Genomic DNA, 22,214 nt, shown 5'->3' on the forward strand with positions numbered 1-22,214 from the left:
ACTGGCTCTCATAAGGACCGCCACAGGAATGGAAGACCCAGAGTTACCTCTGCTGCAGACAAAAAGTTAATTAGAGTTACCAGCCTCAGAAATTGCAGCCCAAATAAATGCTTCACAGAGTTCAAGTAACAGACACATCTCAACATCAATTCTTCAGAGGAGACTGTGTGAATCAGGCCTTCATGGTCGAATTGCTTCAAAGAAACCACTACTAAAGGACACCAATAATAAGAAGGGACTTGCTTGGACCAAGAAACACGAGCAATGGACATTAGACCAGTGGAAATCTGCCCTTTGGTCTGATGAGTCCAAATTGGAGATTTTTGGTTCCAACCGCCTGCCAAAGGAGTTATAGCTGGAGTCTCGTTGAATATAGATGATGAGTACCTTTGTCAGAAAATCCCAGGAGTGGTCAGTGCACGTCGCCTGATCCATATGGTAAATGGAAGGAAGGAGAAAAGCCTGTCGATATTATTGTTATTTGAGGAGACTCTACCTGAATATGTGAAGCTTGGATATGTGAGGTATGCGGTGAGAACATTTGTGTCCAAACCATTAGAGTGTGGGAATTGTAAAGGATATGGTCACGTGTCAAATGTTTGCAGCTGTAGAAGTATGATACTGAAGAATCTGTGAATTGAAAATGTTGCAACTGTGGTGGGGATCATACTCTGGACTTCCTTGAATGCCCTGTTAGGGTGAAGGAGGTCGAGGTGTCAAGGATCAGGGCTGCGCAGCGGATCTCCTATGTGGAGGCGGTGAAAAGAGTTGAAGGGACAAGAGGCAACAGTGTTGAAGATATGGCGGTGGATGCATTGCAACCAGTTTCTAGTGTTTTAAGTCAATCGAGTGATCTGGATACACTCATTGTGAAGAAGGTGGATTTTGTGGCATTTATAGCCACAGTGATTAATTGTACAGCACAAGTATCTAAGAAGTCCAAGAAGCTAGATATCATTATATCTGCAGCCAAAATGTTTTTTGGGCTCCAAGACTTCATGGCAGAAGCACTACAAGGACTATTGTCGATAGGAAATATTCCACCCGCACAGGAGGCTTCTCAGCCTGTTTTGGGACCTAACTAGAATGAGATTTTTACAGAAAAGCAGGTTGATTTGGTTTAGTTCATTTCTTTTTTGGTAGTTTGTATCATATTTTATTTATTTTTACCCAAATGTTTTCCTTTTGGGATCCTTATTATCCGCCCGCACGGTAGGTGGCAGAATGCAAATGAATTTGTTGCGAACGCCATTATACCATAGAGAAGAAGAAGAAGAAGAAGAATCATCTGGAAACGGAAATACGAAAACAAGCTGTGTGGAAGACCAAAGCGGTTCGCAATATTTGTTCAATCGTAGCACATTTTCTACACAAATTATACAACCATGGCTATGCAAGCAGCTAAACGAGCTAATGTAAGTTTACATTTATCATGTTTTTGTGTTCAAATGAAAGCTACAATCAACCTAGTCGGGTTTACCATCTAGAAATACATCACTAGCGTGGTAGCTGGATGGCTAACGACGCGTACTGTTAGCTAGCTCGCTAACTTAGCTAGCTACTGTTAACGTTAGTTAGGCGGATGGCTTTATCGATTAATTTGTATTATTTTACTAAGACATTAAGTATAAAACACTAACGTTAAACTTAAACGTCATTTTGTAGGGAAATGTTAGCATGTTAGCTTGCTCATTCTCACTCAAGTCTCCAGTTAACAATGCGAGTTGGCTAACTAGTTAGCTAGTAGTAGAGCTTGCTTTCAACTGCGTAACTAAAGTTAATTTAGGGTGCGTTCGTGAATTCACTCTGGCCATCTACGACTTCAGAGCGCTCTCGTCAGTGTGCCAGAGCGCAGATTAACCTCTTAAGGATCGGACCCTTTTTTTCAATTTTCGCCTAAAATGACATACCCAAATCTAGCTGCCTTTAGCTCAGGACCTGAAGCAAGGACATGCATATTCTTGATACCATTTGAAAGGAAACACTGAAGTTTGTGGAAATGTGAAATTAATGTAGGATAATGTAACACATTAGATCTGGTAAAAGATAATACTAACAAAAAAAACATGCGTTTTCAAAAAAGAAAATCCATCTTTGAAATGCAAGAGAAAGGCCACAATATAATATTGCAGTTTAGGCGCAATTTATATTTTGACCGCTAGATGGCATAAGTGTGTGCAAAGTTTCAGATTGATCCAGTGAAGCTTTGTAATGCTGGACTATTTTGTATCAAGTCTGCCCAAATGTGCCGAAATTGGTCAATTGATACATTTTCAACTACATAACTATAGAGAACATACATTTTGTATTACCATATTATTTTTGTAAGTTTACACACTCCCAGAAATGTCATACATGATGTATCATAGGCTTATGCACTAACTTTCACACATCTAGATGGCGGGGTGGGTGTGGAGCCAGAGATGGCAAGGGTTCAAACTGTAGAAGCAAGTTCCTACATTTGAATATAAAAATGTATTTTATCAAACAAAACTATGCTACATTTAATCTCTGGGACCCTCAGGATGACAAATCAGAGCAAGATTACTGAATGTAAGTACATTATTTACCTTCAGAGGTGAATGTCAAATTTCATTTGTCACATACACGTGTTTAGCAGATGTTATAGCAGGTGTAGTGAAATGCTTGTGCTTCTAGCTCCGACAGTGCAGTAATAGCTAACAATTTCACAACATATACCCAATACACACAAAACTAGTAAGGAATGGGAATTAAGAATATATACATATATGGACAAGCAATGACAGAGCGGCATTGACTAAGATACAGTAGAATATTATAGAATAGAATTCAGTGTGTGTGTGTATATATACACTGCTCAAAAAAATTAAGGGAACACTAAAATAACACATCCTAGATCTGAATGAATGAAATAATCTTATTAAATACTTTTTTCTTTACATAGTTGAATGTGCTGACAACAAAATCACACAAAAATTATCAATGGAAATCAAATGTATCAACCCATGGAGGTCTGGATTTGGAGTCACCCTCAAAATTAAAGTGGAAAACCACACTACAGGCTGATCCAACTTTGATGTAATGTCCTTAAAACAAGTCAAAATGAGGCTCAGTAGTGTGTGTGGCCTCCATGTGCCTGTATGACCTCCCTACAACGCCTGGGCATGCTCCTGATGAGGTGGCGGATGGTCTCCTGAGGGATCTCCTGCCAGACCTGGACTAAAGCATCCGCCAACTCCTGGACAGTCTGTGGTGCAACGTGGCGTTGGTGGATGGAGCGAGATATGATGTCCCAGATGTGCTCAATTAGATTCAGGTCTGGGGAACGGGCGGGCCAGTCCATAGCATCAATGCCTTCCTCTTGCAGGAACTGCTGACACACTCCAGCCACATGAGGTCTAGCATTGTCTTGCATTAGGAGGAACCCAGGGCCAACCGCACCAGCATATGGTCTCACAAGGGGTCTGAGGATCTCATCTCGGTACCTAATGGCAGTCAGGCTACCTCTGGCGAGCACATGGAGGGCTGTGCGGCCCCCCGAAGAAATGCCACCCCACACCATGACTGACCCACCAAACCGGTCATGCTGGAGGATGTTGCAGGCAGCAGAACGTTCTCCACGGCGTCTCCAGACTCTGTCACATATGCTCAGTGTGAACCTGCTTTCATCTGTGAAGAGCACAGGGCGCCAGTGGCGAATTTGCCAATCTTGGTGTTCTCTGGCAAATGCCAAACGTCCTGCACGGTGTTGGGCTGTAAGCACAACCCCCACCTGTGGACGTCGGGCCCTCATACCACCCTCATGGAGTCTGTTTCTGACCGTTTGAGCAGACACATGCACATTTGTGGCCTGCTGGAGGTCATTTTGCAGGGCTCTGGCAGTGCTCCTCCTTGCACAAAGGCGGAGGTAGCAGTCCTGCTGCTGGGTTGTTGCCCTCCTACGGCCTCCTCCACATCTCCTGATGTACTGGCCTGTCTCCTTGTAGCGCCTCCATGCTCTGGACACTACGCTGACAGACACAGCAAACCTTCTTGCCACAGCTCGCATTGATGTGCCATCCTGGATGAGCTGCACTACCTGAGCCACTTGTGTGGGTTGTAGACTCCGTCTCATGCTACCACTAGAGTGAAGGCACCGCCAGCATTCAAAAGTGACCAAAACATCACCCAGGAAGCATAGGAACTGAGAAGTGGTCTGTGGTCACCACATGCAAAACCAGTCCTTTATTGGGGGTGTCTTGCTAATTGCCTATAATTTCCACCTGTTGTCTATTCCATGTATTGTCAGTGTTGCTTCCTAAGTGGACATTTTGATTTCACAGAAGTGTGATTGACTTGGAGTTACATTGTGTTGTTTAAGTGTTCCCTTTTTTGAGCAGTGTGTGTGTGTGTGTGTGTGTGTGTGTGTGTGTGTGTGTGTGTGTGTGTGTGTGTGTGTGTGTGTGTATGTATATATATATATATATATATATATATATATATATATATATATATATATATATATATATATATATATATATGATGAGTAGTGCAAGATATGTAAACATTATTAAAGTGACTAGTGTTCCATTTCTTAAAGTGGCCAGTGATTTCAATAGGCAGCAGCAGCCTCTAATGTGCTAGTGATGGCTATTTAACAGTCTGATGGCCTTGAGATAGAAGCTGTTTTTCATTCTCTCGGTCCCAGCTTTGATGCACCTGTACTGACCTCGCCGTCTGGATGATAGCGGGGTTAACAGGCAGTGGCTCGGGTGGTTGATGTCATTGATGATCTTTTTGGCCTTCCTGTGACATCGGGTGTTGTATGCGTCTTGGAGGGCGGGTAGTTTGCCCCCGGTAATGCGTTCAGCAGACCGCACCACCCTCTGGAGAGCCCTGCCGTTGTGGGCAGTGCAGTTGCCGTACCAGGCGGTGATATAACCCGACAGGATGCAGTCATGGGTGAACAGGGAGTACAGGAGGGGGCTGAGCATGCACCCTTGTGGGGCCCCAGTGTTGAGGATCAGAGAAGTGGAGATGTTGTTTCCTACCTTCACCACCTGGGGGTGGCCCATCAGGAAGTCCAGGACCCAGTTGCACAGGGCGGGGTTCAGACCCAGGGCCTCAAGCTTAATGATGAGCTTTGAGGGTACTATGGTGTTGAATGCTGAGCTATAGTCAATGAACAGCATTCTTACATAGGTATTCCTCTTGTCCAGATGGGATTGTGCAGTGTGATGGCGATTGCATCGTCTGTGGATCTATTGGTGTGGTAAGCAAATTGAAGTGGGTCTAGGGTGACAGGTAAGGTAGAGGTGATATGATCCTAGTCTCTCAAAGCACTTCATGATGACAGAGGTGAGTGCTACAGGGTGATAGTCATTTAGTTCAGTTACCTTTGCTTTCTTGGGTACAGGAACAATGGTGGCCATCTTGAAGCATGTGGGAACAGCAGACTGGGAAAGGGAGAGATTGAATATGTCCATAAACACATGCTCTGAGGACGCGGCTAGGGATGCCGTCTGGGCCTTAACATGCTTAAATGTCTTGATCACGTCGGCCATGGAGAAGGCGATACTACAGTCCTTGGTAGTGGGCCTCGTCAGAGGCACTGTGTTATCCTCAAAGCGGGCAAAGAAGGTGTTTAGCTTGTCTGGAAGCGAGAAGTCGGTGTCTGCGACATGGCTGGTTTTCTTTTTGTAGTCCGTGATTGTCTGTAGACCCTGCCACATACGTCTCGTGTCTGAGCCGTTGAATGTAATAAACCAGTTGCCGTGATACGTTTTTTGTTGTTGTGCACTCTCCTAAAACAATAGCATGGTATTTTTTCACTGTAAATCTACTGTTAATTGGAAAGTGCAGTTAGATTAACAATAATTTAAGCTTTCTGCCCGTATGACAAGTCTATGTCCTGGAAAGTTTGCTGTTACTTACAACAGTCATGCTAATCACATTAGCGCACGTTAGCTCAATAGTCCCGTATATGGGACACCGATCCCGTAGAAGTTAACTGATGAATTTACAAACGCTCAACACCCGTTGAATATGGCCTGTGTCGGTTAATGTCAGCAAAAAAGCTTAATTAAATTGTTGCCAGCAGGACAGTTAGTCAACGCTCTGGATAACCGCCTAACCAGCTCTGCAAGGGCGAGTAAAATGGTCAGAGTGAGGTGTTCTCTCATTTGTGTCTGGAAGTAGCTAGCCAACGTTAGCCAGTTAGCTTGGGTGCTTGACTGCCGTTGTGAGTTCTAACGTTAGCTAGCAAATCAGAGTTGAAACAATCTCACTAGCAGGAATTTAGCTGGCAAGGTCATATTGAAAGCTAGCTAGCTCACTACATCATATCAAACCTGTCGTCTGGTTTGCTTGGTTAGCTAGCTAGCTAATGGCCAATGCCATGGCAAACAAGGTAGGAATGTAGCTAGCTAGCCTGTTATGCTGGTGATGATGCTAACCATTTAGCTAGCTAGCTAACATCAGCAAGCTAAATACATGGCTCTGAGTCTGGCTGGCACTGGCAGGTGTATGGGGTAAAGTTAGTTACAGCATGGTGAGAGTGAATTAAATTCTCCAACATCTTGCTAGCTAGCAACATTAGCAAAGCCAACTGCAGTCACATATTGGCTACCTATCAACGTAACATAATTTCTGGAGGGAGTGGAAACGCAATTTTAGCTAGCCCACCAAGGCCAGCCCAACCTGGGTTAACTTCAAAGTGCCAATGGAAATATGGCTCAAATGGAGCTTATCAGTTACGAATAATGTTTCCTTTGCAGATTCGATTACCACCTGAAGTCAACAGAATACTCTACATTAGAAATCTACCATACAAGATCACAGCTGAAGAAATGTACGACATCTTTGGGAAATATGGACCAATACGGCAGATTCGAACGTAAGTTGAAGATTGTGGATCTGGATGGAATTCTCACATAGACCATGGTTGATGTATTTTATAGAGTTTAGACCAATTTTAGGTATTTTCTCCTTGTTTGTAGTCTGCAGAACTATGGCAGGTATTCAACCACAGTCTCATCCTTGTCTTCTTGTGCCCTGTTCTTCAGTGGAAACACACCGGAATCAAGAGGGACAGCTTACGTGGTTTACGAGGACATCTTTGATGCCAAGAACGCCTGCGATCATCTGTCTGGATTCAACGTCTGTAACAGATATCTTGTAGTTTTATACTACAATGCAAACAGGGTACGTAGGCCTATGTATGATATCTATCAACGACCTGGCAAAGTCTCTTACCTCTGTCAATAAATAATCTCAAAGGGGTATCTAGTAGGGATTAATAACTTTCATCGCTTTGCAGATAGAGAAATTATACTGAACAAACAGTGTAGTCAATGCTGGTACATTACATATTACCCTGTAGGTGTTTGGAGGAAGAGAGTCCAGCTCTGTGATAATTTTAATTAAATATGATGTTGCCACGAGCAACAGGATGAACCACAGATATTGCAGATGTGCGCGATGCAAGACGATGCACTCACTGTAGCTCAATTGGTAGAGCATGGCGCTTGTAACGCCAGGGTAGTGGGTTCGATCCCCGGGATCACCCATGCGTAAAAATGTATGCACACATGACTGTAAGTCGCTTTGGATAAAAGCGTCTGCTAAATGGCATATTATTATTATTATTATTATTATTATATTATTATCTGCATGGGTGTGCTACTGCGCTTCACTCTGCTGCAATGTGAAGCTGCGGGACCAAAACATCAGACGTTTACCCTCGCTCTTCGCACTTGTTATGACCAAAGTTACAACGTCTCCGTAACGTGAGCCGCAGTTTAACAACTCACGCTGATCTATGAGACATGATATACCGCTTGCAAAAGCAGCATGTCTGCAAACCGAGGCTAGCTTGAAGCAGCGTAGTTTTGCGCTTTGAGTCTATTTTTCACGGCAGCCAGAGCGTTGCAGAGATGTAGATTCTCAGAAATAAACACATAATATCAAATGTAAATTCACAAATCTCAATAATACTAATAAGGAAAATGGCCCTTGGAAAATCCCTTTGGGGCAGTGCCTTGCCGGCGTTTTCGGGGAGGGTGGGGGCGAGCGCACCCTCTGACCAGAGCACCCACTGTGGGAGCGGCCGTTTGTATTAGTATTAAAATAGCAAAACCTTCCTACTAAAGGAAAATGGCAAAACACACCCTGGCCTGCACACATAGAAAGGTTCAGTATCGCATTTTAGGCGTGTATAAAAAAAAAAGACAGTAGTTGATGCAACTACTTCAAATAATTTTTATTACAACAAACATGCACATTGGTTGCTGAGGTTGCAAGAATATTCTCCCATTATGAAGTGTGGCTGAAATGTGTTTCAGATAGCATCCCGTTATGAAATAAAGCTTATTTTTTTCAGATAGGTTATGAACTCGTAACATTCTACATTGGGGATGCTCTAGCTAGCTGTATTGATCACGTCACTTACTATACTCCCGTTTCATTGGACATTTGATACAATTAGGTCACTTACCCGTAAAATATGAACTTTGAGAAGTTAAATGTTTATGGATAAAACCAGAGAGAATTGCAGCTATTGCTTCACTGGTGTTTGTGGCCAAGCATCTCGTCACGCTCCCTGTGCAACCACGTTGACGGAGGTATGAAGGTACGCTCTCGTCACGGTGTCAATGTAGTTTCACCGCTCATAGCTGTGGAAGTCGGCCCGTAATTGCTGTTTACTATGTACATCGCTGACTCTACCTTTTTAAGGAGCTAATGTGAGGTAAATATGTAATCAATGTAATTTTTTTGCCTGACAGGTCGGCCTGTCTGGTTATATAAACAGTGTATAGTTTTGCACTTGAGCATGTATAATTCATGGTTTCCATTTCACTCTTTCTCTCACAGGCGTTCCAGAAGATGGACACCAAGAAGAAAGAGGAGCAGCTGAAGCTTCTGAAGGAGAAATACGGCATCAACACAGATCCCCCAAAATAGACTCACCTCTTTCCATCTTCCCCATTGTCCTTTGTTGGTACAGAATGTGCATTTTGACATCTGTCACAAGTGAGAAAAATAATGTTGATGTTTGTTGCAAAATTTTGCATGCAGGTATTTTCTACTGATTGCGGTCTGTTAGATTTCATTGCATTTGGAAGGCTTGTTTGTCTTTTTACTTTGTTTGTTTCTGTGGTGCATATTGAACATATACCATCTCTGAAAAATCTTCAAAAAAATGTATGCATCAAATCTTTTCATTCAAATTCACTTTTAGATTTCAGATTCTGTCAGATGTATTTCTGTAAAATTGTCCTTTTATAAAAGCTGCTGGCCATACGTCTTGCGTGAATGCACATCCGTTATAGCACTCTTGGTGAAAAAGTAATGAGTTCCAGGTCAAAGTAGAGGCATAGGTCACAATCATTGCATACAGGCACACACGACTGTCTGCAGTTCTGTTGTATATAAATATACGCAATGTGCGGGGTCTTTCACACTACCCTGAACTAGGGATCTTTTGCAGTCAGTATTTCACAGTATAGCATCAGCCTTTATTTTCACATAACTTTGTCTCAGCTAACACCATATTTGTCACTGGGACAGTTCAGCTTGCATTTAGAGAACAGATATTCTGGGAGGTGGTATATGTATATATATATATACAGTGGGGAGAACAAGTATTTGATACACTGACGATTTTGCAGGTTTTCCTACTTACAAAGCATGTAGAGGTCTGTAATTTTTTATCATAGGTACATTTGAACTGTGAGAGACGGAATCTATAACAAAAATCCAGAAAATCACATTGTATGATTTAAGTAATTGATTTGCATTTTATTGCATGACATAAGTATTTGATACATCAGAAAAGCAGAACTTAATATTTGGTACAGAAACCTTTGTTTGCAATTACAGAGATCATACGTTTCCTGTAGGTCTTGACCAAGTTTGTACACACTGCAGCATGGATTTTGGCCCACTCCTCCATACAGACCTTCTCCAGATCCTTCAGGTTTCGGGGCTGTCGCTGGGCAATACGGACTTTCAGCTCCCTCCAAATATTTTCTATTGGGTTCAGGTCTGGAGACTGGCTAGGCCACTCCAGGACCTTGAGATGCTTCTTACGGAGCCACTCCTTACTTGCCCTGGCTGTGTGTTTCGGGTCGTTGTCATGCTGGGTCGTGGCTGGGTCTTCCATCTTCAATGCTCTTACTGAGGGAAGGAGGTTGTTGGCCAAGATCTCACGATACATGGCCCCATCCATCCTCCCCTCAATACGGTGCAGTCATCCTGTCCCCTTTGCAGAAAAGCATCCCCAAAGAATGATGTTTACACCTCCATGCTTCACGGTTGGGATGGTGTTCTTGGGGTTGTACTCATCCTCCTTCTTCCTCCAAACACGGCGAGTGGAGTTTACACCAAAAAGCTCTATTTTTGTCTCATCAGACCACATGACCTTCTCCCATTCCTCCTCTGGATCATCCAGATGGTCATTGGCAAACTTCAGACGGGCCTGGACATGCGCTGGCTTGAGCAGGGGGACCTTGCGTGCGCTGCAGGATTTTAATCCATGACGGCGTAGTGTGTTACTAATGGTTTTCTTTGAGACTGTGGTCCCAGCTCTCTTCAGGTCATTGACCAGGTCCTGCCGTGTAGTTCTGGGCTGATCCCTCACCTTCCTCATGATCATTGATGCCCCACGAGGTGAGATCTTGCATGGAGCCCCAGACGAGGGGTGATTGACCGTCATCTTGAACTTCTTCAATTTTCTAATAATTGCGCCAACAGTTGTTGCCTTCTCACCAAGCTGCTTGCCTATTGTCCTGTAGCCCATCCCAGCCTTGTGCAGGTCTACAATTTTATCCCTGATGTCCTTACACAGCTCTCTGGTCTTGGCCATTGTGGAGAGGTTGGAGTTCAGTGTGTGGACAGGTGTCTTTTATACAGGTAACGAGTTCAAACAGGTGCAGTTAATACAGGTAATGAGTGGAGAACAGGAGGGCTACTTAAAGAAAAACTAACAGGTCTGTGAGAGCCGGAATTCTTACTGGTTGGTAGGTGATCAAATACTTATGTCATATCTCTCACAGTTGAAGTGTACCTATGATAAAAATTACAGACCTCTACATGCTTTGTAAGTAGGAAAACCTGCAAAATCGGCAGTGTATCAAATACTTGTTCTCCCCACTGTGTATATTTACACTGCTCAAAAAAATAAAGGGAACACTTAAACAACACAATGTAACTCCAAGTCAATCACACTTCTGTGAAATCAAACTATCCACTTAGGAAGCAACACTGATTGACAATAAATTTCACATGCTGTTGTGCAAATGGAATAGACAACAGGTGGAAATTATAGGCAATTAGCAAGACACCCCCAATAAAGGACTGGTTTTGCAGGTGGTGACCACAGACCACTTCTCAGTTCCTATGCTTCCTCGCTGATGTTTTGGTCACTTTTGAATGCTGGCGGTGCTTTCACTCTAGTGGTAGCATGAGACGGAGTCTACAACCCACACAAGTGGCTCAGGTAGTGCAGCTCATCCAGGATGGCACATCAATGCGAGCTGTGGCAAGAAGGTTTGCTGTGTCTGTCAGCGTATTGTCCAGAGCATGGAGGCGCTACCAGGAGACAGGCCAGTACATCAGGAGACGTGTAGGAGGGCAACAACCCAGCAGCAGGACTGCTACCTCCACCTTTGTGCAAGGAGGAGCACTGTCAGAGCCCTGCAAAATGACCTCCAGCAGGCCACAAATGTGCATGTGTCTGCTCAAACGGTCAGAAACAGACTCCATGAGGGTGGTATGAGGGCCCGACGTCCACAGGTGGGGGTTGTGCTTACAGCCCAACACCGTGCAGGACGTTTGGCATTTGCCAGAGAACACCAAGATTGGCAAATTCACCACTGGCACCCTGTGCTCTTCACAGATGAAAGCAGGTTCACACTGAGCATGTGACAGACGTGACAGAGTCTAGAGACGCTGTGGAGAACGTTCTGCTGCCTGCAACATCCTCCAGCATGACCGGTTTGGCGGTGGGTCAGTCATAGTGTGGGGTGGCATTTATTTGGGGTGCTGCACAGCCCTCCATGTGCTCGCCAGAGGTAGCCTGACTGCCATTAGGTACCGAGATGAGATCCTCAGACCCCTTGTGAGACCATATGCTGGTGCGGTTGGCCCTGGGTTCCTCCTAATGCAAGACAATGCTAGACCTCATGTGGCTGGAGTGTGTCTGCAGTTCCTGCAAGAGGAAGGCATTGATGCTATGGACTGGCCCGCCCGTTCCCCAGACCTGAATCCAATTGAGCACATCTGGGACATCATGTCTCGCTCCATCCACCAACGCCTGTGGTCCTCTGTAGCTCAGCTGGTAGAGCACGGCGCTTGGCGCTTGTAACGCCAGGGTAGTGGGTTCGATCCCCGGGACCACCCATACACAAAAATGTATGCATGCATGACTGTAAGTCGCTTTGGATAAAAGCGTCTGCTAAATGGCATATTATTATTTTTATTATTATACAGGCACGTGGAGGCCACACACACTACTGAGCCTCATTTTGACTTGTTTTAAGGACATTGCATCAAAGTTGGATCAGCCTGTAGTGTGGTTTTCCACTTTAATTTTGAGGGTGACTCCAAATCCAGACCTCCATGGGTTGATAAATTTGATTTCCATTGATAATTTTTGTGTGATTTTGTTGTCAGCACATTCAACTATGTAAAGAAAAAAGTATTTAATAAGATTATTTCATTCATTCAGATCTAGGATGTGTTATTTTAGTGTTCCCTTTATTTTTTTGAGCAGTATATATATATATATATATATATATATATATATATATATATATATACCCAAGACATCAGCAAGAGAACAATCTCTACCATTGGTTTGCCTGCGTATTCTAACACAAGCGACATCTGGTGGCTAGATGCAGTACACTTTAAGAAAACAGCCCATGGAGTTATTTTATTAGTTTAAATCACAACACGAGTAGTGCAGCCATGTTATCAGGGACACAATACATGCTACATGTACAAAATAATCCTAATCCTTTAGTTTACACTGTTGCCATTGCTTACATTTGGTATCTGATTAATAATAGTGTGAAGTACAAACATTTCTGGTCGAAGATGTTCATGTAAAGTTTCAGGTTACAAACGGTCAGCCTAATTTCTCGAGGAATAATGATGGATTTGGTCTTGACATCGCAGTCAATTTGAATATGAATGACTCAAATAACTCCTCCCAAATGTGCAGATGGAATGTGAAACAAAATGGGTAGTTAGTACCAAATTGCAAATAGTGATTTATACAAGCAATGTCTGCAATCTTTCAATAAGGCAACCGTAAACCTGTCGTCCCCCACGAATGATGCAGCGCCCCCCTTGGGCCAATTGATATTGTGTATGACGAACAAATGTCAGTTAATTACTGTAACTCCCGCCTTGGGCAAATCAGTGTAATTTAGTAAACGCTGGATCTCTATGGCAAGACGCATTATTCACCCAAGTTTCGTCAAAATCGGGCCAGTGCTGTCTGAGATATTGCGTGTGACCATCGTACGAACAGACGGACGTGGACAGATCCACCGTCCCCTCCCCGATTTCATCGTGGGAACAACAAAGCTGTACAGGTGAATTACTTAATATTATCCAGTCAAGCTGGGGTCTCATAGCCTGGTGCCAGATATGTTTGTGCTGTCTTACCAACTCCTATGTCGCACCGTGACCCGTAAGACAACACAACCAGATCTGGGACCAAGCCAGGGGTCTCAGGCTATTTCTAAGCTGTTGTCTTTATTGGAGGATAGGATACACCACACCTGAAAAGGAAGGAGCTACTATACAATTTGTATGCTTCAGTGAGGGGAATAAAAAAGTACAAAAAGTTGATCAATAAAGGGAAGTGTGTCGTTGGGTACAATTTGGGCAAACTGTATAGCCTACCAAAACATGGCTTTAGGGTTTTTGTCCTACCAAAACATGGCTTTAGGGTTTTTGTCCTACCAAAACATGGCTTTAGGGTTTTTGTCCTCTGCTTGGTTCATAAATGATGTCATGCACTTGTTTTTTCAACACATTGGTCCTTTTTTACACATTTTCAAACTGAAAGAGACAAACGGTATGAGATTTCAATCAATGTCTAACACAATGTCTCACTGGCCTTAGATCATTTCCTCTTTGTATCTATGAGTGGTATTAATGAACTCATGACAGGAACTTCATTGAATTCAGCACATTGATATGCAACCTGTATCTTCATTGAAGAAATGGTGTGATGACATAGAACTTAAACTAAGTGGAGCAATAATATGTAGGATAAAATACATGTAAAACCTCTAAGTTGTTATTGGGCTGAGCTAATTTTCAGATAGATTTTACATTGCCTCATTAGTTATGCCTCACAGGGAATACTTCCCCCGACAATACTGATGAGGTGGGTTTATGTCAATGCATTTAATTTATTTCAGTCCAATTCAGCGAAAATCTTTTTCTTGTGTTCATACAGACTGTTGGTTTTGTCGTTGTTAAATATTCCACATTCAATATTTCCTCATTCAAAATGGGCTCATGAGATGGTTGATTTTAAATAGGGGTGGGGTGTGTTTACTATTATTATTATTATTATTATTATCTACAAGGAACATGCTCCCACAGGTACAGCAGTCAAAAATAATACCTTGACAAATCACAAACAATACATCCCATACATCAATACTTGTAGATTGACCTATACTGTAATATGCTTTCATATTCAATTATTATAATATTTTATGTTTAACTGTTTAACGACATTTCAATGATAAGGCTTTGTCTTCGTTATTCTTATTGGATGCAAAATGAGGAGACTCTTTTTAAGGCAAAACCTAAAGGCATGCAAATTAACTACATTTATATTCACCAACAGTACAAGCACATTTGGAAGGAAAAGTTTGTGATGAATAGGCTACTAATCCATCTCTTTATCTATCCAAATCTAGTCTTTTATAAGAATGGATACATGGTTTATCAGAAACAGTTGCGTTACCATAGGAATTTGATTTGGTTGACATTACTCAATATATGAAACGCGTAGCTAGCGTCAGTAAACTTGGAACAATAAGTAGTAGCGTAATTTAACATAGCACATCACTGATGCTCAAGCTCCAGTGGAATGAGTGTATGGAAAATACTTTGCACACTTCACATTTTGGCAGTTGATTTTAAATAATTGAAATATAATATTTATATATCTATATATTTGTGCGTAGTGTGAATATGTAGTGAGTGTGTCATCGTGGGGTGTGTGTAGGTCATTATGTGTGTGTAGATGTATGTGTAAATCGTTTCTAGCAAATAACATTCTCATGCACACAAGTGTTTCAAACACAAGAAGCGGATCCATTGAAAGGTAGTCCAAGCATATTTTTTTCAGTGGAAATAGCTGCAAACTGAATGGAACATGAATCTTCTGTGTAGTCTGTGGCGGTTCTCAAGCTCCCCTCTCCTCTATTTCTGCAGGTCACACTGCAGGAGTAATACAATGGAAGGGTCGCTCTTTGCTGCCTCTTTGAACTCGTCCAGTGATATCTGGTCGTCGTTGTTCTTGTCCATCTTGCTGAAGATCTTGTCCACTCGCTGCTGGGGCGTCAGGCCGTCCTCGTTCATCTTCATCATGATCACAGTCCCCACCATCTTGTAGATGGCCTTCACAGAGGGGGAGAAATTATAGTTCAATCATTGTTTACTGAAGTAGAGACATTTATAGGTCAAACACACTCTCCGAAAAACCCAACCTGATTTGTATTCAAGGCACATACTGTACGAGGGCATTTGGGGCAAGAGGAGGAAATGTCCAAATTCTGAAGGTAAAGAGTAAAATCTAAAATGGAGAACAAAAGGCATTTCTTGAGAGAGACCCCGTAACCATGACTAATATCTCAACACCTTAAACTCATGAGACATGAATGGCTGAACCATAGAGATTTGTTGTGTCCTAAATGGTACTCTATTCCCTATATAGTGAACTACTTTTGACCAGAACCCTATGGGCCCTGATTAAAAGTAGTGTACTACATAGTGAATAGGATGCCATTTGGGACTCAATATATGATTCAAGCTTAATCTGTATGGGCTGAACTCTGAACTCTACCTCAATGATCTCCAGCATCTCCACTCGTGTGATCTTGCCATCTCCATCCAGGTCGTACATGTTGAAGGCCCAGTTGAGTTTCTGTTCGAAGCTGCCTCGAGATGTGATAGACAGGGCACAGATAAACTCTCTGAAATCGATGGTGCCGTCCCCGTTCTTATCAAAGGTCCTGAATGCATGCTGGGCAAACTTTGAAGCATCTCCATAGGGGAAAAACTGAAAGAGAGAAAGAGAACAGAAGAGATTCCATTTGTATTAGTTAGAAGGGGAACCCCAGCCTCACAAGCAGGTTCATCAATCATTCAAGACGATACCACAGGTAGCTGTCTATACCTTTGATATTAGTTCATGGCACATACAGTACTGTACAGTACTTGATATGCCTGATCGCCATCCTACTAAGCAGTGTGTGTGTGTGTGCATATGCATGCATGGGACTCTGAGTAAGTGTATGTCTGACACTCAGTGTGTATGACACCAGCCCCATGCCATATTGTTGAGATCCAGCAGTGGAATGCAATGTGGACCTAAGCTTTATAGTCAGTCTGGGAGAGGGAGAGGGTGAGATAATTTATTTTAAAGGAGGAAAGGAGTTAGAGAAGAGGAGAGTGAATGAGGGAGAGGAGAGGAGAGGAGAGAGCAGGAAGCTCCCTCTATTCATCAGAGGGAAACATTGTGGTCCTTCAACATGATTAAGCTCTCAGAGTGCAGACTTATCCAGCCATTGACTTTAACAGTGCCTGCCTGCCTACTTTAGAAGCTATGTTGTCTGCAGCTCAAATGGCTCCCCACTAGGTCTGGTCAAAAGTAGTGCACTAAATGGGGAACAGGGTGCAATTTAGGGTGCAGACTTGATGGGGAACAGGGTGAAATTTAGGGTGCACACCTTGAGTGTTCCTCAACCCAAACTCACAGCTGCAACAAATGCACCCAGTGATAAACAAGACACCAAAAGGTTTAATAATATAATTTAGAATTCTGCCTAAATCTTCCACTGCTACTTAGCCTATATTCCAATTATATTTATAATCACATCACAATGACATCATCAACAAATCATAAATATTGTTCATTTTTTTAAGGAGGATGATGTCCTTAAAAACTCTGTACCAATGAATCGTTCTACACAGCTCCTTTTCACTGATGCTGTTCTTGTTGAGTGCTGAATAAACACAGATTAGGATGACAAAATTCCAGTAACCTTCCCAAAATTCCATTTTTTTTTCAGAAATCCTTGTTGAAGGATTCCTGATTTCCTGCTTATCCCCTACTGATTCTGGGAATATTCAAACTGGGATTCCTGGAAAACATTAACATTTTTGGGAGAATGTTGACACATCCATTTTCCTATTCCTGGACCTAGTGTGGTTCAGACAGTGCCTCCATGGAAAATACACAGACGGACAGGATAGAGGCTAATGGGCTGTAAAGAAACACCATGTAAAATATGATGAGAGTCTGTTGCTGTAATCTAGTTGGGAGGCTGTGGTTCAGTTGGGTTCTCCAGGGAAAAAAGCTAATTCATTAGAGCAGACCTTTCACTTGCCCTCTCTGATAGCAAGAGTAGAGGTGTTGGGGAATATGAGCCCTGCTCAGCTCTCAAAACACATGCAGTACAATGGGATGTGTCACTGAAAACAATTAGATCTTAAGGGATTTATTTGGCAAAGTGTTGCTTTGGTTTGTCCTGTAGCCGTTTCTCACACTAAAAACAACAACAAAAACACTCACTCCTTTGAATATAATGCTCATGAATACATTATGTATGGGTTATGAATGTGTTATGAAGTTCTTATGAAGGTTTACCTAACACTCACTGCCTGTCTTTGCATAACGACACTTCCAGAACCAACTCCATGTTTGAAATCTGGACAGCACAGAGCCCAGAGCACAGGGCAAGGCTATGAATTCTAATGGCAGCTAGCAGAAGGCAATAGTCCGGGGGAGTGAAGTCTGCAAACTGTCCATCTGCAGAAAAGTCCTCCCATAAAAATCTGCTGCAGTGGCAAACTGATCAGACTGCAGGTAAAAGTTAAAGGAAAGAGAGAGGGAGGGGGAAGATGAAGGGAGAGACAGAGGAAGATAGAAAGAGGGAGGGATAGGGTTAGAGAGAGGGAGACAGCGAGAAGGGGGAGGAAGAGAAAGAGAGAGACAGATAGAGGTTGAGGGATAGAGAGAAAGAGAGAAAGGGACACAGAGAGAGAGAGAGAGTACAGTTACATGCACTCAATAATACTATTATTGTAAATAGATTAATATAATTGTTCGATTTAACGCTTACATGCTTTACAAGAATAACTATTTCCCTAATAATCCTGTTTAAATGGATACATCTGAAATCAGGCTACCTGATGGGACTTTAGTAAATGTAGAAAATCGTCATTCAAAAATAAACGTTCTACCACAGCAACCATGTTGTTTTTGGGAAGCCTATTTGATTCTGGGTTCGGACATACAGTATAAAGTTTGTATGTGAAAACTATTTCTAAGATACATACTTTCAGTTTTTCCAAACTCACTTCACTCGCCCATAGGAGGGAGGCTTGCGCTGCTGGTGCTGGCACATGCACAGACCAAATACTTTGCTGGAACTCCGATTAAACTGTACATAATTCCAAATAATTTGAAAGATTGCTCAGAAAACCAGGTGTTTTAATCAGCGTATGTGTACTTCAATTATGACCTTATGCTGATGAAGATTACCAGAGTAAAGTGTTAAGATGACTAATGCCATACTTGGCCTACTGCCATAATCAGTTTGATATCGAATTATTAGTGTGCATGCAGTCGTACTCAGTGAGAAAAAGAGAGATAGCGAGAGAATGAAAGTGAGAGAAGAGGAAGAGACAGAGATAGCGTGAGAGATCCGTGAGCAGTTGTGGGGTCCGTTTTTCTGTTCTGGGTGTTCTCTGGGAGTTGTGGGTGTACCAGAGCCTCGGGCCCGGCCTGTGTGACCCTGCCAGGATGTAAGACACACTGTGATACAGCATGCACAAATGCAAATTGACTCCCTCACAGGGCTGGCCCTGCTGCTCCATATGGCCTGGCACTGTCTGTCTGTTCCTGCTCAGTCGGGAGGGACAGGAGAGAGGGGAAGAAAGAAACGGACCAAAGGAAAAGTCCTGCAGAAATGGAGAGGGGTGGGGAGAGAGAGGGGGGGGGGGGAGAAAGAGAGAGAGACTGCTGTTCTTCTTCCTCAGCTTGTTCCTCCGTGAGAATCTGTCAGGTTATGAAACACTTAGTTATGTAGAAGCACCAGAGAGAAGTGGGCCAGGACGATAGGACTGACTGTGAAACTCTTTGAGCTTGATTTATCAGATCCTTGATAAATCAGAGCGATATTATATTTGTGCGCTCATGAACGAGTGCTACAACCACATTTGAAAACGCCCTCCATTCACCTTTTATGTTAACAAAAACGCCCTCATTTGGTGTATGATTTGGAAATGTTGGAACTGGGCCATGTCCATTTCTAAAAGAACACGTAACAGCAAATTTGATAACATTTCTGTAGAGGTGTGGGCAGAATGTTTTGATATTTTGTAGTGACTTTTTCAAACACAAAATGCATGCCACCTTAGGGCTGACCCCAATTAGTCGACTGGTCGATTGTTTGGTCGTTAGGCTGTTGGTCGACCGAGATTGTTTTAGTCGAGCAGTAACAAATATAAATATACATTACCAGTCAAAAGTTTGGACACACCTACTCATTCAAGGGTTTTTCTTTATTTGTACAATTTCTTACATTGTAGAATAATAGTAAAGACATAAAAACTATAAAATAACACATATGGAATCATGTAGTAATTTAAAAAGTGTTAAACAAATCAAAATATATTTTATATTTGAGATTCATCAAATAGCCACCCTTTGCCTTGATGACAGCTTTGCACACTCTTGGTATTCTCTCAACCAGCTTCATGAGGTAGTCACCTGGAATGCATTTCAATTAACAGGTGTGCCTTCTTAAAAGTTCATTTGTGGAATTTATTTCCTTCTTAATATGTTTGAGTCAATCAGTTGTGTTGTGACAAGGTAGGGGGGGTATACAGAAGATAGCCCTATTTGGTAAAATACCAAGTCCATATTATGGCAAGAACAGTTCAAATAAGCAAAGAGAAACGACAGTCCATAATTACTTTAAGACATGAAGGTCAGCATCAAGCGCTATGATGAAACTGGCTCACATGAGGACCGCCACAGGAATGGAAGACCTGGAGTTAGCTCGGCTGCAGAGGATAAGTTCATTAAAGTTACCAGCCTCAGGAATTTCAGCCCACATAAATGCTTCACAGAGTTAAAGTAACAGACACATCTCAACATCAACTGTTCAGAGGAGACTGCGTGAATCAGGCCTTCATGGTCGAATTGCTGCATAGAAACCACTACTAAAGGACACCAATAAGAAGAAGAGACTTGCTTGGGTCAAGAAACACGAGCAATGGACATTAGACTGGTGGAAATCTGCCCTTTGGTCTGATGAGTCCCAATTTGAGATTTCTGGTTCAAACCGCCATGTCTTTGTGAGACACAGAGTAGGTGAACAGATGATCTCTGCATGTGTGGTTCCCATCGTGAAGCAATGAGGAGGAGGTGTGATAGTGTGGGGGTGCTTTGCTGGTGACAATGTCTGTGATTTATTTAGAATTCAAGGCACACTTAACCAGCATGGCTACTACAGCATTCTGCAGCGATACGCCGATACGCCATCCCATCTGGTTTGCGCTTAGTGGGACTATCATTTGTTTTTCAACAGGACAATGACCCAACACACCTCCAGGCTGTGTAAGGGCTATTTGACCAAGAAGGAGAGTGATGGAGTGCTGCATCAGATGACCTGGCCTCCACAATCATCTGACCTCAACCCAATTGAGATGGTTTGGGATGAGTTGGACCGCAGAGTGAAGGAAAAGCAGCCAACAAGTGCTCAGCATTTGTGGGAACTCCTTCAAGACTGTTGGAAAAGCATTCCAGGTGAAGCTGGTTGAGAGAATGCCAAGATTGTGTCTATTTATGGAATGAATGTATGCTTGGCTGTTGAATGAGCAATGGACATGAGGTTAGCATTTTACTTGGGGGGGGGGGGGGGGGATATGATATTTGTGCGTCTGTAACTTTCTCACTCATTTTCCGTAATCATGGTAGCATCCAACTTAACTTTATTTACAATAAAAGTGACTCCAAAATGACACAATACATTATTTACCATTCATTTCTGGATGAAAATACCCTCATATTATTGCTGACAGTTTGCACTTCCACCTCATAGTCATTGTATCATTTCAAATCCAAAGTACTGGAGTACAGAGCCAAAACAATAAAAAAAAGGTTTTAGTGTCCCAAAACTTTTGGAGCTCACTGTCCGTTTCTGAGCTCCAGAAGCTGCCCCACCAGGCAGCAGCCGCGTCCTAGCAGGGAGGCTGTAATATGTGCATGTGTGTGCGTCTGAGTGTGTGTGCGTGCTTGAGTGTGTGCATGTGTGTGTGTGCATTCGTGTGCGTGCATGTGTGTGTGTGTGTATGGGCCCAGGCAGCCACAGCTGGCCTAATAAACGTTGATGTCTGTCAGGTAGAGAGAGGAACAGAGCAGCAATGACCGAAGCTCCAAGCTCAGCCAAGAGCCCTCCAGACACAACCCAAATTACCCAGTGCTAAGTGGCACATAAAAGCCTTCATAATCAGAGTACAAGCTGTCACCTCCACACTTTTCTGCTCTGTCCTCGCCCTATCTGAAAGAGAGAGTGGGAGAGAGAGAGGGATGAGGAGAGATGGAGGGAGGGAGAGGGGTTGGAAAGAGAGAGAGAGGGTGTTAGATAGAGATAGATAGAGGGAGCGATAAAGAGAGAGAGAAGTGGAGAGAGAGAGTGATGCAGGGACCTTGCTCGCCGTGGCCACATTAGCTATGCAGTCACACTCTTAACGGAGACCATTTCACATTATCATAACAGCAGTGGCCATGATCTGGATGGAACAAGGCTTATGCAAGTAGAATGACAACAGCCCTGTCTGAGGCATATCACCCTACTCTCTGAGACACACACTGTCTCATAACCACGATAACAAGAGAACATACATAATGCCTACATAATATGACAGTTATGATATCTTCCAAATTCTATTTTAGTGACATATTAACTGGAAGAGGATGACAAGGT

At 42.9% G+C, this 22,214-nt stretch overlaps 2 protein-coding genes across 3 annotated transcripts in view; one reads left to right on the plus strand and one right to left on the minus strand.

Annotated features, from left to right (window-relative positions):
* Positions 1-1,275: 1,275 nt before the first annotated feature.
* Positions 1,276-9,261, plus strand: LOC311108673 (splicing factor 3B subunit 6). The gene is made up of 4 exons (XM_084151383.1): positions 1,276-1,415; positions 6,738-6,856; positions 7,026-7,164; positions 8,833-9,261. Exons 1-4 carry the CDS (start codon positions 1,386-1,388, stop codon positions 8,920-8,922), a joined length of 378 nt encoding a protein of 125 aa, XP_084007509.1. The 5' UTR covers positions 1,276-1,385; the 3' UTR covers positions 8,923-9,261.
* Positions 9,262-15,417: 6,156 nt separating this feature from the next.
* LOC311108450 (visinin-like protein 1) overlaps positions 15,418-22,214 on the minus strand; it is a gene marked incomplete at both ends in the record, with an annotated part of 31,133 nt that continues 24,336 nt past the window's right edge. The window contains 2 exons of one of the 2 annotated variants that reach the window (XM_084151074.1): positions 15,418-15,615; positions 16,061-16,276. In XM_084151074.1, the coding sequence (XP_084007200.1) occupies positions 15,418-15,615; positions 16,061-16,276 (414 nt within the window). The remainder of the gene's footprint in view (positions 15,616-16,060; positions 16,277-22,214) is intronic. The other variant, XM_084151075.1, reaches the window with a different exon arrangement.

This window comes from Coregonus lavaretus (assembly GCF_964263955.1).
Source record: "Coregonus lavaretus genome assembly, chromosome: 33".
Lineage (NCBI taxonomy): Eukaryota > Metazoa > Chordata > Actinopteri > Salmoniformes > Salmonidae > Coregonus > Coregonus lavaretus.